Below are 21,639 nucleotides of genomic sequence, written 5' to 3' on the forward strand. Positions count from 1 at the left end.
AAATTTTGAGTAGTTCAGAGAACCGGTAGTAAAAATTCTGACTGGCCCTGCCCCCCATCTATTCTCTGCCTCCCAAGTCCCAGCTGAGTGGGAGGAAATGGGGATTTTGCAGTATCCTTCCCCTGCCATGCCCACCAAGCCACGCCCACCAAGCTATGCCATGCCCACCAAGCCACACCCACAGAACCAGTAGTACAAAAATTTGAAACCCACCACTGAGAGTAAGGTAGGGTAGGGTAGAGTAGTATAGTGTGTAGGGGTCTCCAACCTTGGCCACTTTTAAGCCTGTCGGACTTCAACTCCCAGAATTCCCCAGCCACCAAAGCTGTCAGACTTCAACTCCTTGCTGGCTGGGGAATTCTGGGAGTTGAAGTCTGCCAGGGTTGAAGTGGCCAAGGTTGGAGACCCCCAGTGTAGAGTATAGAGTGTAGAATAGAATTAGAATAGAATAGAATAGAATAGAATGGAATGGAATGGAATGGAACGGAACGGAACGGAACGGAACGGAACAGAACAGAACAGAACAGAACAGAACAGAATAGAATAGAATAGAATAGAACAGAACAGAACAGAACAGAATAGAATAGGACAGGATAGGATCTTTACTGATTAAGTCATTTAATTACCATGTCATTGCTTATCTTCATCTAATGAAAGATACCTCACCCTCATTTTGGGAAGGAAGAAACGGACATCCTGGATAGTTAGATCTATCTGTTAGAAAACTCAATGCTATAAATATTTCTCATAGGATTGATTAATAAAGCTTGCTCAATATGCTCAATATACAATATGCTCATTTTTCATCTTGCCTTCCTTCGTTCCTTGTTATTTCTGCTTAACTTCCAGCCTCAAGAAGAGTTCTGGAGCACAATGCAGCACTGTCAACTGATGGAAATATTGGTATTCAGTTACGTTATGATGGTTTGCCACCCAAAGTCTGCTTGTTGCCATCTAAATTAAATACATAGATAAACACTGTGCAGCATTTCAGTTGGTCTCTAAGAGGGTGTTTCTCAATCTTAAATTACCAAGATATGTAGACTTCAACTCCCAGAATACCTCAGCTAAGATTATGTGAGTTGAAGTCCACACATTTTCAGCTTGTCTTAGAGCAATGTTTCCCAAACTTGACAATTTTAAGATTTGTGAACTTCAACTCCCTAGCATTGCTAGCTGGGGAATTCTGGGAGTTGAAGTTCATACAGCTTAAAGCTGCCATGTCAAGACTGCCATCATTCACTTGAGCTTCGCATTTGCTAGCTGCCAAACTGCCATGGAAGGAGGAAGCCAGTTAGGAGGAGGGGAAGGCTAACTATTCATCGTACCTTCCAGAGATACCATCTCAAGGTCAAAGCACTGGTAATGAAACGTAACTGCTCACCAACCAGCCCACCGTTCAAGAGATAGTTCCTAAAACAATTGATTCAAATATAATTAAACAATAAGGGACCAGCAAGGGGAATGAACTGGACAGGGAAAGTTAACCAGGAAAGTTTGGTGCTTTAGTTCTGCCATTTAGTTCTGCCATTGCTATACTGTCATCCACTTGGCTTTTCGTGAAGTATACCTTTTACTACAAATGGAGTTGAGGGTCTTTCTTGCCTAAAGGACCAAGTCGGGGCAGGGCTGACGTGCCAAGATTGAGAAACATGGGGCTAAGGGCATGTAACATAATAGACCCACCTCGGACATTATAGGAAAATAGAGCAATAGGATCTTACCCCATAAGGAACAAGGGGAGGGCTGTTTGATTCTCAAGGTTGTAGCAATTGTTTCTGTCCTTTGGGTAGACAGAGTTGATCTGAGCATCCAAAGGAAATGAAATTTCGTTCCTTAATAGGTGGGAACTGGGGAAAAAAAAGTCCTCTAGCAGAGCTGGAACAGCCAAACTGTTTTGTCAACTGTTATGTATTAACAGTTGTGCCTTTAAATATTTGGGCGGGAAATCAGCACGTTGCTGATTGGACGAAGCCTCCAGCAGAACTGTATAAAAGGAGAGGTTTTTCCCCCAGCCTGTTGCTGGGTTCACCCTATATTAAAGAGCTGTTGTCACTACCCTGGTCTCCAGCCTCGTTACTTCCCGAACTTAACATTGGCGACGAGGATGGGATCTCGAGGCTAAGGAGAACCAGAACCGAGCTGAAGCACGCTAGTCCCGAACCCAGCAAACTCAGGGCAGAAACGCGGAAATGGCAAACACGCCACCCGCACCGTACAACCCGGGCAAGGAGAAATGGGGAACATATATGACCCGTTTCGAAAGCTTTCTAGAAGCCAACGAACTACAGGGGATCCCCGATAACCGCAAACGGGCTTATTTCCTAAGCCATTGCGGGCCGGAGGTAATCGAGATTGCGGAAGCCCTGGCAGAGCCAACGCCGATACAATCGGTATCGTGGCCGACTCTGCAGACTTTACTGAAGAACCATTTCGCACCGACGCCGTCCAAATACGTGCAACGGTTTGAATTCGGAGAACGTAGACAGATGGAGGGCGAGTCCATCGGTGACTACATGGCCGCCTTAAGAAGAGCGTCCAAGGACTGCGGATACCGAGACTTAGGCAGTGCTACTCGAGCAACTCATCCGAGGGTCAGGACATCCGCCACGGCGACGACCGCAAGCCAGGAGCAACCTGACACTAGCCACCGCCCTGGACGAGGCCAGAGCACACGAAATGTCTACTAAAGCAGCAGAGACTCTGCAAAAGCCTCTTCAATCCAAGACGAGCGCAAAGCCAACGCCAGTACACCAGGAGGAGATTCAGTCCGAATCCGAAGGTGAGGGCGAGGATGAGGAAGGTCTGCCGGACCGAGAAACGCGACACTGAGGACCGTGGCGAGTGCGGAAGCTGCGGAGGGCAGCATCAGCGCCAACGCTGCAGGTTTAAAGACGCAACATGCCGGTGTGGGAAGAAAGGACACTTAGCTCAGGTTTGCAGAGCGCCCAACCTTCCGCCGAAAATTCAAATCGACCAATCCAACGCTGAACCGGAAAGGCGGCCCGCGATTGGTTCAAACAAGAAAGGCGCAAGTCTAACCAAACGACTGTCATTATAGGCGCGCCTCAACCAAAGTGGAAAGAAGATTTTCACAAAGCCCAAGATCGAGGGAGTTCGGTGCAGGCTTGAAGTGGACACGGGATCAGCGATCACCATCATGTCCTGGGACACCCTGGCGAAGTGGCTGCCGTCCGTCGCGCCATCTGCAAGCACAGCGGCTACGAGTGCACGACTACCAGGGGAATCGCATCCCTGTTCGAGGGACCACCTCCGTCCGAGTCGAGTACGGCCCTCACAAAAAGACCCTGCCCATCACGATCGTCGAAGGAACTCTGCCCAGTCTGTTGGGACTAGACTGGTTTCGTGCCCTGGGCATGGGAGTGACTGGCATCTACAGAAGTGACTGCAATTTGAAAGACATTCTCTTTAACGAGTTCGAAGATGTCTTCAAGGACTGCCTGGGCAAGTACAAGGGGACCCCTATTTCCTTCAACTTAGACCCCCAGGTAGCCCCCATTAGGCTTAAGGCGAGGAGAGTCCCTTTTGCCCTAAAACCAAAAATTGATAAGGAGCTGGACAAGCTCATAAATCAGGGGGTTTTGGTGCCAGTCGATCACGCAAAGTGGGAGACGCCAATCGTCACCCCCATCAAATCGGACGGGTCAATTAGAATTTGCGCTGACTACAAGGCGACGCTTAACAAAGCCTTACAGAAAAGCGCGTACCCGGTTCCCGTAGTGCAACATTTATTGCACTCCTTGGGGCAAGGGCAAGTCTTTGCAAAGTTAGACTTGGCCCAAGCCTACCAACAACTGCCAGTAGACGCCCGCACAGCCGAAGCCCAAACGATTGTGACGCACAGGGGGGCATTCAAATGCACCCGATTGCAATTTGGGGTTAGTGTGGCACCAGGGCTGTTCCAAAACCTGATGGAACGACTACTGCAAGGGCTCCCAGGGGTAGTTCCCTACTTCGATGATGTCCTAATTTCAGGGGAAAACATGGAGGAACTGGGGGAGCGGTTAAGAAAGGTCTTGAGCATTTTCCGGACAGCCGGATTAAAAGTCAAGACAAATAAATGTCAGATAGGGGTCGAATCGGTCGATTTCTTGGGCTACCGGATAGACAAGAATTTAATGGGGCCGGACACCAGTTCTCGCCCATCAATTGTCTCTACCCGCATCGGAGGGTCCACGGAACCACGGGACCGCAAACTGGGTCACAAAGGCCTGGTCCATAAAGTTTGTTGTGGCCCTGAGTCCACCAGCGCATGCGCCTGGAGCCCGTCCGACTGGTTCCCCAACCATATCCGTGTGTCCAGAATCAGATGCCGAGGGGCCCAGAGTCTACTTCCAACGTCCAGTGGGGCTTAGTACGTGCCCGACCTAGGGTTTCCCGAGGTCGGGCCTGCTCCGCTTCCGATTGGTCACGCTGTGATTCGGGGACGGCGTCGTGCCCCGCTTTCTGGGGCAAGAAGCGCGTGGCGGGCTCCCCACAGTACAGGCACAATCCCCTTGGCGCCCGGTTCCGCCTCCTGGGCTGTTAGGCGAGGTCTGGCCGCTCCCAACTCCATGGGCTCTTCCGCAGCGGTTACAAAACGTGGGGCGACCCTGGGTGCTGGTGGTGCAGGAAGTGGGGTGCAGATGTCGACGGAGGGTCCCGGGGTGCGACGGGACGGTCGCCGCTGCAGACGGGCATCGAGGCGGAGACAAAGGCACCAAGTTGTCGAGGGTCATGGCGCCTCCACGCCGGGCCAGCTCGTCTTGCAATTCCTCTGAGAGTCCCTCCTGGAACGCGTCCACCAGCGCTGCATCATTCCAGTCAGAGTCCTGGCACAAAAGACGAAATTCGCGATGTACTCCTGCAGGGGCGTTTCCTTGACGGAGTTCCTTAAGGCGCCTGGTTGCCGTCAGCATTCGAACGGGTCCTCATACATGGTGCGAGGTGCTGCCAAAACGCTGTTGGTCCGCCAGCAGGGGCTGTCCTGGAGCAAGAGGCGTGGCCCATCGAGCAGCCGAGCCGGAAAGAAGGTTAATCACGAAGGCCACCTTAGCCCGGTCGTCTGGGAAATCCTCTGGCCTCATAGCCATGTAGAGCTGGCACTGTCCCAAGAAGGTCGGGAACATCTCAGGCTGCCCAGAAAACTTATCCGGCACGGTTATCGGGCACTTGCGACGAGGAGGAGGAGTGGGAGGATGGGGGGGGGCTGCAGGCACATTCCTGGCAGCAAGTTGGCCTGCCAAGTGGGCCACTTGCTGCTGGAGCTGTTGATTAGCCGCGTGTAGCTGCTCTAACTGCTGCTGTACCTGCTGCTGATCCATCTTTGGTGGAAGATGTTTTAGTCAGGTCTCGGACAAAATGTTCTGTTTCCCTTCCCCCAATACTCCCAGCAAAGAGTCCGTCAGAGGCCTTCCTTTTTTTTTTCCTTTTATTTACATAGATACATGTCCTGGCCACGTCTACCCACGGCCTGCCAAGTTTCTGGAGATAACGAGGAAATTATAGATAAGGCCAGAATTACTCACGAATATATTCTTCCCTCCATGAATTAGCTTGCCCCAAATTCATTGCTTTGTCCGAGACAAAAAACCAGGAAGTCCCGCCTCCTATTTATAGTCTCTGCAGATGTCACTGCATGACAATTATGACTTGGCTTTGTCCCAACTCTTCCGCTGCTGCGCACGCCGATCAAGCCTTCGTAACCTTGCGTCCCTCCAAAACTGTTCTTGGGGCGTTGCCAAATCAGAAGAAGGCCCGGGAGAATCAGGCCTTGCCGACCCCTCCCTTTGAGTGGGTGCCAGGGAGGGAGAGGGCTCAAGAGAAGCAGGGCTTGCCAGGTCTTCTCCCTCATTTTCTGAATCATCCGAGTCCAGGAGTCTGGGTCCAGGAACCTGGGTCACAACAGGAGGCTTTCAAGAAGAGACGGGACAGCCATTTGTCTAGAGTGAAATAGGGTTTCCTTCTTGTGTAAGGGATTAGACTAGAAGACCTCCAAGGTTCCTTCCATCTCTGTTATTTTGTTATTCTGCTCTTTTTTTTTTCTTTGCGGGTGTTGGTTGTACCAAGAGGATGATCCCATGTTTGAAGAGCAGTAGCCCATGTCCTAATAGCCAACAGATATTTCCAGGGGCCCAGCAACTGTTTCGCACAGGTGGCTTCTGAAGAATTGAGGCTGATGCAAGACGTTTTGCCACACTGCTTGTTCCTTAACAAATATGAGGCAACGAGTTCTAATGCTCTCTTTTTCTCAGTTGCTTTCTTTCCTGCCAGTAATAGGGCACTTGATACTGCATAACCACATCCTCTCCACCCCTCCATGCGGGTTGCAGAGAAAGGACAATAGGACAGCTCAGGAGATGCTGTATCGAAGGGTCCTCTGAGCTTGGTTGTGTTCTTGCAGATGTTTCATTGCGAACTAGGTAACATCATCCGTGCTAGAAGGGAGAAGGGTGTTGCTCATGAGTGCTCCCTTCTAGCACGGATGGTGTTACCTGGTTTGGGTAATGAAACATCTGCAAGAAAGCAACCAAGGATGTAGTGATAAATAGAGATGCAAAAATACAGATAGAAAGAAGCTGCCTTTGGAAGCCTTTGGAAGCCTGAGCCAGTGGAAAAGTTCAAATCTATCCATCACGACAGACCTTCTGCATATTATACCCAAGAGAACAGGCAGTTGGAGGCCATCAAACATCCTGCTGTGGGTCATGGGAGAACATAAATAGGTTTTATTCTCTCTGTCGCCTCCTCAACTGAAGGCCACAGAATCGTGTAACCACATGAAATAAACTCCAAAACCTTTTGGAGAATAGGGTAGGCAGAGGTGGGTTTCAGCAGGTTCTGACCACTTCTGGAGAACCGGTAGCGGAAATTTTGAGTAGTTCAGAGAACTGGTAGTAAAAATTCTGACTGGCCCTGCCCCCCATCTATTCTCTGCCTCCCAAGTCCCAGCTGAGTGGGAGGAAATGGGGATTTTGCAGTATCCTTCCCCTGCCATGCCCACCAAGCCACGCCCACCAAGCTATACCACGCCCACCAAGCCACACCCACAGAACCAATAGTACAAAAATTTGAAACCCACCACTGAGAGTAAGGTAGGGTAGGGTAGAGTAGTATAGTGTGTAGGGGTCTCCAACCTTGACCACTTTTAAGCCTGTCGGACTTCAACTCCCAGAATTCCCCAGCCACCAAAGCTGTCAGACTTCAACTCCTTGCTGGCTGGGGAATTCTGGGAGTTGAAGTCTGCCAGGGTTGAAGTGGCCAAGGTTGGAGACCCCCAGTGTAGAGTATAGAGTGTAGAATAGAATTAGAATAGAATAGAATAGAATAGAATAGAATAGAATAGAATGGAATGGAATGGAATGGAATGGAATGGAATGGAATGGAATGGAATGGAACGGAACGGAACGGAACGGAACGGAACGGAACAGAACAGAATAGAATAGAATAGAATAGAACAGAACAGAACAAAATAGAATAGGACAGGATAGGATCTTTACTGATTAAGTCATTTAATTACCATGTCATTGCTTATCTTCATCTAATGAAAGATACCTCACCCTCATTTTGGGAAGGAAGAAACGGACATCCTGGATAGTTAGATCTATCTGTTAGAAAACTCAATGCTATAAATATTTCTCATAGGATTGATTAATAAAGCTTGATCAATATGCTCAATATACAATATGCTCATTTTTCATCTTGCCTTCCTTCGTTCCTTGTTATTTCTGCTTAACTTCCAGCCTCAAGAAGAGTTCTGGAGCACAATGCAGCACTGTCAACTGATGGAAATATTGGTATTCAGTTACGTTATGATGGTTTGCCACCCAAAGTCTGCTTGTTGCCATCTAAATTAAATACATAGATAAACACTGTGCAGCATTTCAGTTGGTCTCTAAGAGGGTGTTTCTCAATCTTAAATTACCAAGATATGTAGACTTCAACTCCCAGAATACCTCAGCTAAGATTATGCGAGTTGAAGTCCACACATTTTCAGCTTGTCTTAGAGCAATGTTTCCCAAACTTGACAATTTTAAGATGTGTGAACTTCAACTCCCTAGCATTGCTAGCTGGGGAATTCTGGGAGTTGAAGTTCATACAGCTTAAAGCTGCCATGTCAAGACTGCCATCGTTCACTTGAGCTTCGCATTTGCTAGCTGCCAAACTGCCATGGAAGGAGGAAGCCAGTTAGGAGGAGGGGAAGGCTAACTATTCATCGTACCTTCCAGAGATACCATCTCAAGGTCAAAGCGCTGGTAATGGAACGTAACTGCTCACCAACCAGCCCACCGTTCAAGAGATAGTTCCTAAAACAATTGATTCAAATATAATTAAACAATAAGGGACCAGCAAGGGGAATGAACTGGACAGGGAAAGTTAACCAGGAAAGTTTGGTGCTTTAGTTCTGCCATTTAGTTCTGCCATTGCTATACTGTCATCCACTTGGCTTTTCGTGAAGTATACCTTTTACTACAAATGGAGTTGAGGGTCTTTCTTGCCTAAAGGACCAAGTCGGGGCAGGGCTGACGTGCCAAGATTGAGAAACATGGGGCTAAGGGCATGTAACATAATAGACCCACCTCCGACATTACAGGAAAATAGAGCAATAGGATCTTACCCCATAAGGAACAAGGGGAGGGCTGTTTAATTCTCAAGGTTGTAGCAATTGTTTCTGTCCTTTGGGTAGACAGAGTTGATCTGAGCATCCAAAGGAAATGAAATTTCGTTCCTTAATAGGTGGGAACTGGGGGGAAAAAAAGTCCTCTAGCAGAGCTGGAACAGCCAAACTGTTTTGTCAACCTTCTGCAATTTATGCCTGTTTGCTCATCTTCCTTGCTGCAGAAACTGCCAGTAACTTGACCAATAATCCTTTCTTCTGCATTTATGAAGGTGTGGTGACATCCCTCTCCCCCTGTTGTTTGTTCTCTGAATTTATGGGTTTGCTATATTAAAAAGAGCATGTCAGATATAAATCAAGGGACAAAAGAGATGGACAATTTCATTGCCGCCCCTTCTTCAGTTTGCCCACCAAACCTCAAGCAACTTTGCAGTGTATTTATTATTCCTTCGTCCACAGGAAGGGAAAAATAATAATTTTAAGCTCCCCTCCCTAGAAACAGGCATTCGGGCTGCCCAGGAAGATAAGCTCACTAACCAAGGAAAAGTAATAGAAATGTTTTATAGCATTGTGGACAATATCTATAAAATTAGGCAGACTTTGGCCATCTATCAATGATTACATACACCCAACTGTAATACACTACTAGGTCTTGTTCTCTTCTGTTTTATTTTAATGTTTGAATTCTGGTGGGTGACTGTAATAAAAGACGGAATTGAACCAAGGAGGTGACCTCAAGACCCGTTTCTCTTTTCTGTGTGTCCCTGCAGGCGAGAGGCCCTTCGAATGCCGTTGGGAAGACTGCAACAAGAAGTTTGCCCGTTCCGACGAGCTAGCCCGGCATTTCCGCACCCACACGGGCGAGAAGAAGTTCTCCTGCCCACTCTGCGAAAAGCGCTTCATGCGGAGTGACCACCTCACCAAGCACGCCCGCCGTCACGCCAACTTCCATCCCAACATGCTCAAGAGGCGAAGCGGCTGCAGCTCCAGGACTGGGTCTCTGAGTGACTATAGCCGGTCCAATGGATCCAGCCCCAGGGACAGTCCTGGCAGCTCCCCCTAAAACCTCCCGGTGCCTGCACTCTGCTCTCCGCCTTTCAGTTCTTTGGAGTTCTCCTTTGCCTCGCCATGCTTCGCTCGGCACTCCGTCTTTAAACAAAGCAAGAGAAAATGTTGGCCTTGTTTTGAAGGGAATAAGAGAGAGGGAGGATTTTTCTCCTGCAACATTGCTGCAGAAAAAAAAATTTTTTTTGGCACAGTAGGACTCGAGTTTTACATATTTTTCTTCGTGGTCCTTCCAGGAACCTCTTTCTGGACATTTCTTTTTGCTCTGTGTGTGCATTTGTATGTGTATGTGTGTGTTTTTTTAAGCCTTAAGAAGATGCTCTTTTATATAGGGTTTTTTTTTTGCTCAGGTGTCCAAGGGAATTTTGTAGGGAAACAAAAATGCAAAACCAGGTTGATTCTAACTTTCCTCCATCAAACTCTCCTCTTACTCAGGGATATATATCTATTTATGTACCATGAAGACATCTCCAGCCGCTGCCTTGTTCGATACACACATTTGCACTCAGAACCTGGGCTTCGGTCTTTTCCTGCAATACAGCAAGAAAGTCAGGCCAATCTTTGCACTCAAACGCTTTGATTTTACAGTTGGGGGTAAACCCTTGGAGAGACTGGACCGTCTCCTCCACAATTTCAATCCACCAGTCCTCATTTTTCCCCCCCTCTTTTTTTCCTGATCGTTTCATGCTGAAACAATTCTGCTACCACCAACTTCCTGTTGCAAGAAGAAGAAGAAAATCTGTATAAAAAGTTTATACTTGTAAAAGAATCGCAGGAGGTTGGTGAAAGATTTTTAAAAAAAAAAACTGAAGTAGGTGCCTTAATCGTGTTTTTATTCTAAATCTAGGAAAATATTTTTACACTGGGGAACATTTTATTTAAGCACCAAAGGGGTGGAATGGTGTTCTGTGGGGATGATAGCTTGTGGCAGCTTCCAGAGATGAAGTTCTGAGCTGAACCCTTATATCTATCTGCTTCTCTGTAGGCCGTGCGCATGAAGTGGGCATCGATTTGAATAATGTTCCATATCTTTCTCTTTAAAAAAAAACATAAAACTCCTCTGGAAACTGTGTTTCAGAGTCATCCAGACTTTGTCAAGGTATTTGTGCTGATCTGCGGCCCCTTTTTGGCTTAAAAGCTAAAGAGTCTACAAAATTCTGCATTATGGCAAAACAGTCAGTACATAATCAGATGGAAGCGATCAATGGTGATCAGGAAATACTATCTTTTGGAGGACAATGGAAGAAAAACTTGCATCTAGAAAGTGTTAAAATGATGGTGTTTTAGCTCAACAGCAGTTCACAATTTTCCTTGTTGTCAGTGTAGTGTAAGGTCTGAAGGACATAGCTAAATCTTCTCTCCCAACCAGCAAAAACTCTAGGATCTTCCAACAGATTTCCCATTGCCTTATCTAACAGTTTGGACCACTTATCGCTCCAGAAGTCCCACCAAGCAGAAGGATCTCCTGCATCCAAGTGGTACCGGGGGTCAACGTGGATCAACCCAAAAGAGCTTTCTCGAAGGACCTGTGACTACTTAAACAGCTTAACTCAGCAGAAGAGATCCATGGATATGTAAAACTCCCCTTTCATGAGTGGGGAGATGACTCCTTTCAAAACTGGGCCCCATTTTTTGCTTGGCATGAACGGATGGATGGATGGAGGGAGGGAGGGAGGGAGGGAGGGAGGGACTGTGTCCTAGATTGATAATGCAGCCCTCCTGAAGTGGGTGATCTCTAGATGTAACTTTCAGAATTCCAGCTCTGGAGGTTGCTTTCTCAACAGATGTGGAAGGTTTTGATAAGACTCATCTCTGCTTTTCAAGTTAAGGTTGGGGGGAAGCCAGCCAGAAGGTTGGGAGATGTGTCTTTCCTAGAAACCTTGTTGCGGTTGAACTTGGCTTGTTCCAAGATTATATTTCAATGTGTGGGGTACTTTCCCTGTGATTGTGTTCTTTTTTTAAAAAAAAATACTGTTAATATAAATGCAGCCGACTGTAGCACAGTAAAGCAAACTCCATTCCTCCAAAGGACTGTTTACGATTGATGCAATCATCTCTACATTCCAAAGGTGTTCTAACCAAGACTTTTCTTCCAACTTTGCAATAATTCCGTTTTGCCAGACGACCTAAAACACAGATGTGCACATAGACATAACTGTACTATCCATAGATTTGCAAATGATAATAATATGCCACCCATTAAAGCATATCTGGTAGGTGGTATTTATCAAGCCCTCCTCCCCTTGTACTACCATCTGCTGTATAAAAATGGCTCTACATCTAGATATATTCCAGTATTGATTTCAAAACACAATTTGAAGTTAGCCCTGCTTTCTGTGTAGTGTCAACACCAGGCATAAACCCATCTGACAACCATCAATAAGTTCTCAAGATCATGTTTGTTGGCATCATGATAGGTTCAGAGGAAGGACTGTGACTCTGTCCCATGAGAGACAGAGACCATTTGAGGTTCTCCAAAAACCAAAACTTTACTTTCCAACCTCCTTTGATAGCTAAGGCTGGAGGGCAGTTATCGAAGGCAGGACTTGGAAACACTCATAACAGCTAGCAAGAAATATTTATGGTCTATACCAAGGTGTCCTTATGAAGATATATCTAGAAACAAAGGTTCGGATTGATGATGACCAGGAACAGAGAGATGGCTACAGAGAACAGTATGAACCCATCTACCCCAAACCCTTCCTTTTATTAAATTACCTGCAGAACATGATTTGCTTTCCAAGAGCACCAGATCTCTCTTCCATTTCATGAACACAGAATTGCAAAAATAAATTCTACCATGCCTTAAACAGTCTCCTTCCACTTGGGGTCAGCCAGATGTGTTAGGAAGCACCATCCCAACACACCTGGAAGGTGGAGAAAGGGAGATGGCCTTAAACACAACCCTCCAAATAAGATCTTTGCCTTAATCTTCAAGAGACACTAGCCATTGCTTAGAGTGCTCTTTTTCCTTTTGTGGCTCAAGAAACAGGCATTGAATCACCCAAGGATTATGCCAAAGAGCTAACCAACCATGGTGCAGTCTGAAGACAACCAACGTGCTGATGTTCCTAACTTTGCTTGAATGACTGGAGTTGTATGGAGTAAAAGAAGTGATCTTACCTAGAAGGAACTGGCACTTCCACTAAATCCACTACTGTATTCCTTTGGATCAGCAGGGTTCTTATTACCTTATTCCAGGATTTTAAATTTTTGTTCTGCTGTACTGCTATCATTTGATTAACCGAATCCAGCTGTCTTTCTTTAGACAAAGCTTGGTCCTGGCCACCAAGCCAGCCATGGGCCCTTTTCTCCTCCTTTTGGTTGGCAGAGGGTCTCATTATGAGATATTTACTCTTTCTTGAGTCAAGACTATGGCATTAGACAGGCAACTTGAGAGAAAAAGCATCCACATATCTATTTATTTCAGATTTTGCATTTAGAGATTGGTGGCAATATGAACCATGCGCTTCTGAGGCTTTTCAAAAAAAATTTGCGCTCATTACCATTTCATATCAAACCGTAAATGTAATCAAAACACTCAGGGTTTGCTAATAATTGTCTCCTGTCTGGCGACAGGACCTCATTTTAGCTTTGCTGGCTGCTGTTTGATTAATGTTGATTAGGCTAAACTGGGTCCTAATTTGATGAAAATTCTGCTTCAGATTTTTCATGGAAAAGAGCTTGGATCAGCAAGGCAAGAAAAAGATAAATCTTGTTCCTGCTCTTCGAATTTCCTGGTCTTTGTTTGCTTGAATTTAGGGGTCGACCCTGTTGTTATGTAGATCTCTCCTGCAAAAAGTTCTTAAATGTTGCACTCTAGAGCAGGGGTCTCCAACCTTGGTTCCTTTAAGACTTGTGGACTTCAACTCCCAGAGTTCCTCAGCCAGCGAAGTCCACAAGTCTTAAAGGGACCAAGGTTGGAGACCCCTGCTCTAGAGCACGGACGTCCAACCTTGGTCACTTTAACCCTTGTGGTCAGTGGTGAAATCTGAACCGGTTTACTACCGGTTCATTGGCTGCACGTGTGCATGCGCAGTGCGCACCACGCACCAAATGTTAGATGCGCACATGCATGTAGTGCACACCAAAAGGAGGCATGGGGGAAGTAGAATGCTTACAGCTGTGATGTGCCATAGCTGTGATCATTGGAGCCTTTTTTTTTACTTTTTAAAATGCATTTTTTAAAAGAAGCGGCAAGCGGGCAAGCAGGTGAGCGGGCAATTGGGTGGACATGGACGGGGGTGGGCAGGGATTTTTGCTAGCAATTCTCCAAACCACCTGCCGCCATTGCTACCGGATTGCTCGATCCGGTCCAAACCGGGAGCATTTCACCCCTGCTTCAAGTGTTCTGGGAGTTGAAGTCCACGGGTCTTAAAGTGGCCAAGGCTGGACCCCCATGTTCTATATGATCTTCCATAGCAACTGATCTCTGATCTCAGCCATAGCTCAGCTTTCACGCTCAACTCTCAAGTACCATTTCCAGTCAGGGTTTCTTACTAGGTCTCCTGTTTCTGCAAACGACCACCTGGAAAAGTAGCTCTCCCTTGGACATGTCTCGCCATCTCATCTAGCCGAAGCGTGAATGTCAGCGTTCCAGGCAAGGCCTGCATTTCAAAGCAGAACCCCAAGGCAGGTTAAGTCATCAAAAAACAGTCTTTGAGGGGAATTAGTTCAGGAGTTCAGGAATTAGATAATACTAGATAGAAGACCTTTAAACTGCTGTTAGGGTCCCATTTTTCCACCTCACCTTTTTTTTGCTTTTTTGCTTTGGGAGCTGTTTACAACTGTGTCATAAAAAGAAAGATGTGTATCACTATCTATCCATGTGTTATGTGTTCACAGGGTTTCATGTTGATTGTAATGGAGAACTTTCCTTCCTGCCTATAACTCGCTGTTGCTTCCAGGGGTGCAGCTTTCCATCAGGGCATTAAATTATCTTAAGCAGTTGAAGTGCTTAATCTGAATAAATTATGCTGATTAAGCCACCCTAAATCAGGGTGTCAGCCGGCGAGGCCTTTAGGCTGCAGGCCGTTGAAGTTCACTCATTGTTCAATAGGATATCTGGAATTGGGAGCAGTATCCTTCTGCAAATAGGTTTTATGTATATAATTATAAAGAACGCATACTCTGTATATAACTGCAGTGCTTGGCTTCTTCTAATGGCTTGCTCCTTTTAGCAAGCATACATCTGCGCCTCGGTTTCCTGAATTTGAATTCCAGAATTTGAACCATGGAAACTGTGAACAATTTGGTGGTGAGGACGATGGAATTGGCCACAAGATATTGGCCTCCATTATCCACCAAAATAAGAATCCAAGGTCTCCCTGGATCGGACTCCTTCAGGCTGCAAAGTGGGCTCAGGACTCAAGGTAGCTTCCACATCACATGAGATGGTTGTGCCTTCCTATGAAAATGCAAGCTGGGCAGCGAGTGAGTGAAGGGGGGCAGGTTGCAAAAAAGTGCTTACCAGCTCACTTAGCTGATGGTCTCAAGCAGCACCTTTGAAATAACAAGATTTTACCTGGGTCTTTTTACTTGACTGCCGTGTTTCTCAACCTGGTCAGCTGTAAGACAGGTGGACTTCAACTCTCAGAATTCCCCAGCCAGACCAAGTTGAGAAGCCCTGCTTTAACGGGATATATTCCCAGCATCCTCCATGTTTTCAGGATACTGTAGCAAAAGGCCCAACAGAGAACATCAGTAATAACTCTTAGCTACAGATGTGGCAAATGAAAGTTAACTGAATTTATTTTTTCTCTGGTATTTTCCATGACTATGGAAGAAAGTCTGTTGGGTGCATTATTCAGCCCAGCATGGCTGAACTTTGAGATGTAAAACATTTCTCTGCTTCTTGGATCTGGACTTCATACGAGGTGTCTTCTTTTAGCAAAGGACATTCAGCCATCTAGACACCCTAGATTGGTGCCTTGAGATGTATTGTACTGCAGGTCCCCAAAAACTCTACCAAACACATTGACTAGAAATTATGTGCTGTAGAACCTCTGGAAGATTTGCTATTGGGGAAGATTGTCCAAATATAAAGCCTCCTTCATCTACACATCTACTGCTCCATCAGGTGAGATCTGTGACCCACCAGGCCATCCATGGGGTCTTAACATAATAGTCTCAGCACCCTCCAGAATTATGTGGCCCTGGCATGGATATACCCAACATGATGGAGCAGGACAGCCTCTTGAGGAGGTGGTTAACAGTTTGCATCTTGTCTCCTCATTTGCCATGTTCTTTCAGTATTTATTGTCCTTTTCTCTCCTACTTTCTGGAATCTCCACTCTTGCCCAGATTTAGATTAGGAGAATCTGGAAAATATTCTGATGGGATTTCAATCCTTGAAGGATTGTTTTTGTTCAAGATGTCATTTCCCAGCCTGGAGGAAGGAATCTTCTCCTCATCCTTCTGAAGTCTTTTTTTTTTTTTTTGATGTGCTGAAACCTGCTAAAGATTTCACCTGGGAGCTGGTTATAAAATTATAGAGGTGAGAAGGATTTCTGGATGGAAAATGCACTTAAGGTCCAAGGTCCATCCAAATCTCTTCCTTTGTGAAATTGTTATGAAATACTGCATGGAATTACTTGTGCATTAATGTATAGAGTGCTATAGATAAACTAGATATATACTCTGTGTCAGTACAGGAACAAAAATACAGGGCAATTACACAAGTTTACAAACGTATCTTCCCTTTGGGACAAGATCGTGTCATGCTTTTCTCCTCGTCCGTTTCCTCCAACATCACCTCTGTGCTTTCATGGGTCACTTCTCTAAATGGTTTCATGTTTTACTGAGTCACTACATCGAAGTATTGCAGTTGTAGAGCCATCTGTCCGACCCCCATTCACTCTGCTGTAATCCTTTTGAATTTGTTCGTTCGGGGTCTTTTTTGTATTTCATAGTTTTTATATATTGTGACAGTGTACCTATGCAACCACAAACAGAAGGCAGAACTAACAAATGTCAAGCGTCAACTTATATGCATGATTAGTGATGTTTGCATTTTAAATAAAACCGATGAATGGTTCAGATGTTCGTTTCATCTTTATATTGTCTTTGGAGTGTATTTGCACCACAGATCTGAATGGTTCTTCCCTCTCTACTGTCCATCTCAAAATTCTCTTCATAACGGATGTTGAAAGGAATTAATTTCAAGAAGGTTCTTCACTTATCTGGCATGTTTCAACCCTCAGGTCACAATCTGAATTAACCAACTGGTTGAGTCACTCAAGAGTCCTTGATCCTCAAGGTCAAGCTGAACTCCTGGTGTCTACATGAACACAACCATGTAGTAGATGGCCGAATGGTTTGCTAGGATCACCCACAAGTTATAACAAATAAACAAACATTCTAGATTAATCTACTATAGCCATTTGGAAGGTCTCTAATCCAAGTAAAGAACTGACATGATGTTAGCTGCGATTGTTCTTATATGACCTTCACTGTACGTTGATCCTAGACGTGGTGGTGGTGTTTTTCTAAGGAACTCTGGGAGGACTGCCTAGGGAATTCTGGGAATTGAAGTCCACCCATCTTAAAGTTGCCAAGGTTGAAAAAAAAATGATCTACAGGCTGTGGAGATCTGAATGGGAGGAACTTCTCAACCCCAGCAAGATTGAGCATTGTGGATATTAGTTTGGGAGTGATGTAGGAGAAGCTTTCTTTATCTATTCCCTTGGGGTGGTTGTGCATTTTTTGTTGACATCACATTCCCTTTTTCTTGTTTTTAATCTTGTGAAGCTATCTCCAGGCCCTTTGGAGTGGGGCAGTCTGGACATTCGTTAGACAAACAAATAAAGAGAGCAACAGAAAGCCACGGAATATGTTCACTCTCAAGAAGTTGTATAAGAATGGGTTTTCCCAAAGGTGACTGCCTTCAAACAACAGAGCCAAGCTTCCACACCCAAGCTGCCAAGCTGATTTGAACGAACATACTCTTAGCAGGCGATTCCACGGGAGTGACTTCATTGCCCTCGCTCAACACTGTCATTAACTCTATGGAGATTCCATCTCAGCTAGAAATAATGAGGGTGGGATTGACAATGGAGCATTCTCTAACCGCTGGTTTGCAAGGAAACTACCCCAGAGTATGGCGGCCTCGGATCACAGGAGACCAATTAAGGCTCCTGTAACACAGCACAGTAGAAGGAAAAGTGTTGGTGCAGAAAATTGGAGGCTCAAACACAATGGAAACATCTCTGTAGGGGTTGGAGTAGGGCCCACTTGCCCCACAACCCAACAGAAAAAGATACTTCCATTGAATTTGGCTTTTAAATAGTCGTCTCCTACCTATGCTATGACATTTGTGTGTGAACCGCACTAGCTTTGTTTGTAGACCCTAGGAACCATCTTTTAGAGAGACTCAATTCTCATAGAAACACCAACATTTTTGGCAGAGAAGGACAGTCTGAAGGATTTGGGACGTGATCCCAACAAGCTCTGTCTGGAAGCAACTGAGCCCATCTATCAAGTTGGGTGAAAATGACCACCATCATTCTTGAATGTGACAAAATCAACTCTTCTGAGGAACATTAACGGAAGCTAAAAAAGACTTCCACTTTTTGCACATCACAGGGTCTCTACACTTTCTACACTGCGACAATATTGGAAACTTAATCATTAAAGTTGAACATCGCCCCTTAAAATATTTCATGGTGTATCTCCCCAAAAAAAAGTCACCAATTGCCTTTTGATTGCTGCATTATTTTTAATTTATGACACACAACCTGTCTTTCCATCCTGGTAAAAGCTCAAGGATTTCTAAGGGGACTAATTAAGCTAGGAAACCATTCATTGTGGCTGAAGTAAGGCAGCTTGTACACTGCACCTGTCTGTGGTTCCTAACAAGGAGAGAGATGGTGACAATTTAGCAACATGTCTGCTCCTGTGTAGTACATTTCTTCCTATCACATGGGAGGCTGGGATTTTAGGCCCATAAAAATGGCTGCCAGAAGCTTTCCGTAGTGACATGTTAGGAATTCTGGATTTCTTTACTTCACAGCTGGAGCAGCTGTGTGGAAGCATATCTGTTGGAGCAATCAGAGGCGTATCGGGCAGACCACAACTCTGTATTGCTTCTGGCTAAAATTAGGACTTTCTGATGTTGCCTTCTATACCACTGGAACTGGGGGTGTCTAGTTTAATGAAAAGAACAACTAGGGGGTGATGTGATAGCAATATTCCAATATTTCAGGGATTGCCACAAAGAAGAGGGAGTGAACTAAGGAGAAATTTCCTGACGGTAAGAGCAACTAATCAGTGGAACAACTTGCCTGCAGAAGTTGTGAATGGAAGTTTTTAAGAAGAGATTGGACAACCATTTGTCTGAAGTGGTGTAGGGTTTCCTGCCTGAGCAGGGGGTTGGACTAGAAGACCTTCAAGGTCCCTTCCAACTCTGTTATCCTGTATTCTATAGGAGGTTAGTAACACTCTACTAACACTGAAGAATGAAAAAGACAGTTATTCTCCATTCCTCCCACCTACAGAGAAAGAGGACTCTAAATAGGAAAACAGATGTTCCCAAGGATGAAGAAACTAGGATGGAGGGTGTATGATCACATCCCCCACACTCAGGCACCTACTCCTATAGGCCAGCTTCGATAAACAGAGCTGCCCAATCATCCTTAAAACCTGTTTACCTAAGTATGAAGAGCATAATGACTGTACATCTACAGTATTTGCAAACTGAAAACATCTCTAAGGAGATTAGCCCTCTTAGCAAAAGCTGAACCCCCCAAAAATGAACCCACTCAACCAGATCGAGGAAGGTGGAGCTTGAAAGGGCTGTTTTCTTACATACTCATCTTTTCTTTCTACTGGGAAAAACTAAAGGTTCCTTAGAGGTAGGAGGTTATTGGGGGGGGGAGGAAGGAGAGGAATACTAATAGATCCTTATAATGAGAGATGAAATCTAGGACTACAAGAATGGGATGTGATTCCTCTCCCCAGGCTTAGACTATGACCTGTTGCTCATCCCACCATGGGATAAGAGTTGGCCATGGTTTGCCCCTAAACTAAATGGAGCAGCTTTCAACCATTGTCCAACCAAACAGATTCTTTAACAACATAGGCCTCCCAACTCAATCACTCTCACAAAGACTTCTTCACCAGGAGGATAGGGAGTAGGACAACCAAAATCCATGATGGGACATCTTGAAGACCACATGAAGATGCCATCATGCCTGGCTTGATTATTCACTTGCTGTAGCTGTGAAGTGTGGTGAAACGACACTGAGAAGTTCCAAGGTGCCATGGTCAGTTGGGTCTGGATTTTCCCTTTGGCCACAAGGGAAAGGTGGAGATCGGAGCCTCCCTTGCTTCATTTCCAAGGATGTTTAAATCTTGACTTGAACCGTCTCCCCCTATTCCTTGGTAAATGGCTGTGTGTGTGTGTGTGTGTGTGTATGTATGTGTGTGTGTGTGTCTTTAAGGGGTAAGTCTTGACACTTTCCCAGGCTTTATGTTGTGGGTAGCACACCAAATGAGTCATTCCTGTGTGATCCTGGAGACATAATTATTGCACAGACACTGAACAAAACAGAACAATAGCAACCAGAACTCAGAAACTCCTCCCCTTCCTCTTTTTTCCTCTCGCCCCACAGATACATTTTGCACAAAAATGCTCTCTGCATACCGAAAGAGTCCAAGTGGAACAGAAACAAGAACGAGGCAGACCGAAGTAGCCAGAGTTACATTTTTCTCATTCTCTTTCTCTGTGACTTCCCCATAGCTGGACTTATATCCAAGGAAAAGGCTCAGCTCATTCTGATCTTCCCAACTGTTTCCCACTCCCCCCCCCCAAAGCCTACATTTGCAATTCCTGGTTTCTTGTTGAATTAAAAACGCAACGTGGATGCAGCGTTTCCTTAGATTTTGTGCAGAAGGACGCAGGGTTTGAAAGAGGCCATCAGAAAGAGCCAATTCTATGGTGGCAAGGATTGCCTATGCACAGTTCTGGACAAATGAAAAGATACCAACAGAAGAAGAAACAATCAAGAAAATTGTGGACTGTGTGGAGATGGATAAATTAACGAAAGAAATAAAGGAAAAGGAAGAGGCAGAATATTATCAAATATGGACCAAATGGTACGCGTGGTTGGAGAATAGGAAAACTAAATAGAAATAAAGGATGGAGAAGAGAAGATAACAAATGTGTAAAATACAGTAAATAAATTAAACTAGATGTTAAGGGGCGATAAAGTCAAAGATAGTAAAAAAGAAGGGAAAAGGGAATGTATAAAGCAGAAAGTTGAAGGAACAAAACCGTCATGTAAAATGAAAACACAGATTATGTGTTTATGTTATGTATGTTTGTGTGGTGTGGTGTCGTTGTAATAAAATCAATAAAAACTTTTTTTTTAAAAAAAGAAAGGGCCAATTCTGCAGGAATTCAACTGCCACTCACTGAAATGGCGTCTTCCTAATGGGGTATCCTTTCTGTAAATATATTTGCGTCCTTTATGACTCCATTTCTGCACTTGCAAAGAGAAGATCTGCAGAAGATCTGGGAAGATGGAACATGGCTTCGCGTTCAAGGCCAGGTTGACCAAGGTAATGCAACCAAATGTTTCTGATGGACATCACAGGAGTTCCACATGGCATGAAAATAGTTAACTCCAGTCAATTGTAAAGTTCAAAGGGATAGTTTTACCACCCTTCCCCCTATATCTCAAAGCTACTGTAGGACTCAACTCCCTCCTTCTCATCCTTTTGATTCCTCTCCCCTGTCCATATTTAGCTCATTCTCGATTGAGAAAGGCGGCAGTGAGTCCTGCTTATATCAAAGATGAAAGGACTCATTTGGTGGTCCTTCTTTGAGGTGGTCTTCACATGATGCTCCCTGAGGTGGGAAAGGAGGGGGGGGATAGAAATTCAGTCACATGAGCAGGAATGCTTTTTTTGTCACATTTGGTTTGCGGTAGGGAGTGAGAGAAACAGGAATTAGATCT

The 21,639-nt window shown here is 45.2% G+C and overlaps 1 protein-coding gene across 1 annotated transcript in view; it reads left to right on the plus strand.

Annotated features, from left to right (window-relative positions):
• Nucleotides 1-16,717, plus strand: part of KLF13 (KLF transcription factor 13) — a 36,321-nt gene extending 19,604 nt beyond the window's left edge. Inside the window, exon 2 of the mRNA XM_058156120.1 lies at nucleotides 9,388-16,717. Coding sequence (XP_058012103.1) covers nucleotides 9,388-9,680 — 293 coding nt within the window. The 3' untranslated portion in view covers nucleotides 9,681-16,717. The remainder of the gene's footprint in view (nucleotides 1-9,387) is intronic.
• The last annotated feature ends 4,922 nt before the right edge of the window (nucleotides 16,718-21,639 follow it).

Source organism: Ahaetulla prasina, chromosome 13 (assembly GCF_028640845.1).
Source record: "Ahaetulla prasina isolate Xishuangbanna chromosome 13, ASM2864084v1, whole genome shotgun sequence".
Classification (NCBI taxonomy): Eukaryota; Metazoa; Chordata; class Lepidosauria; order Squamata; family Colubridae; genus Ahaetulla; species Ahaetulla prasina.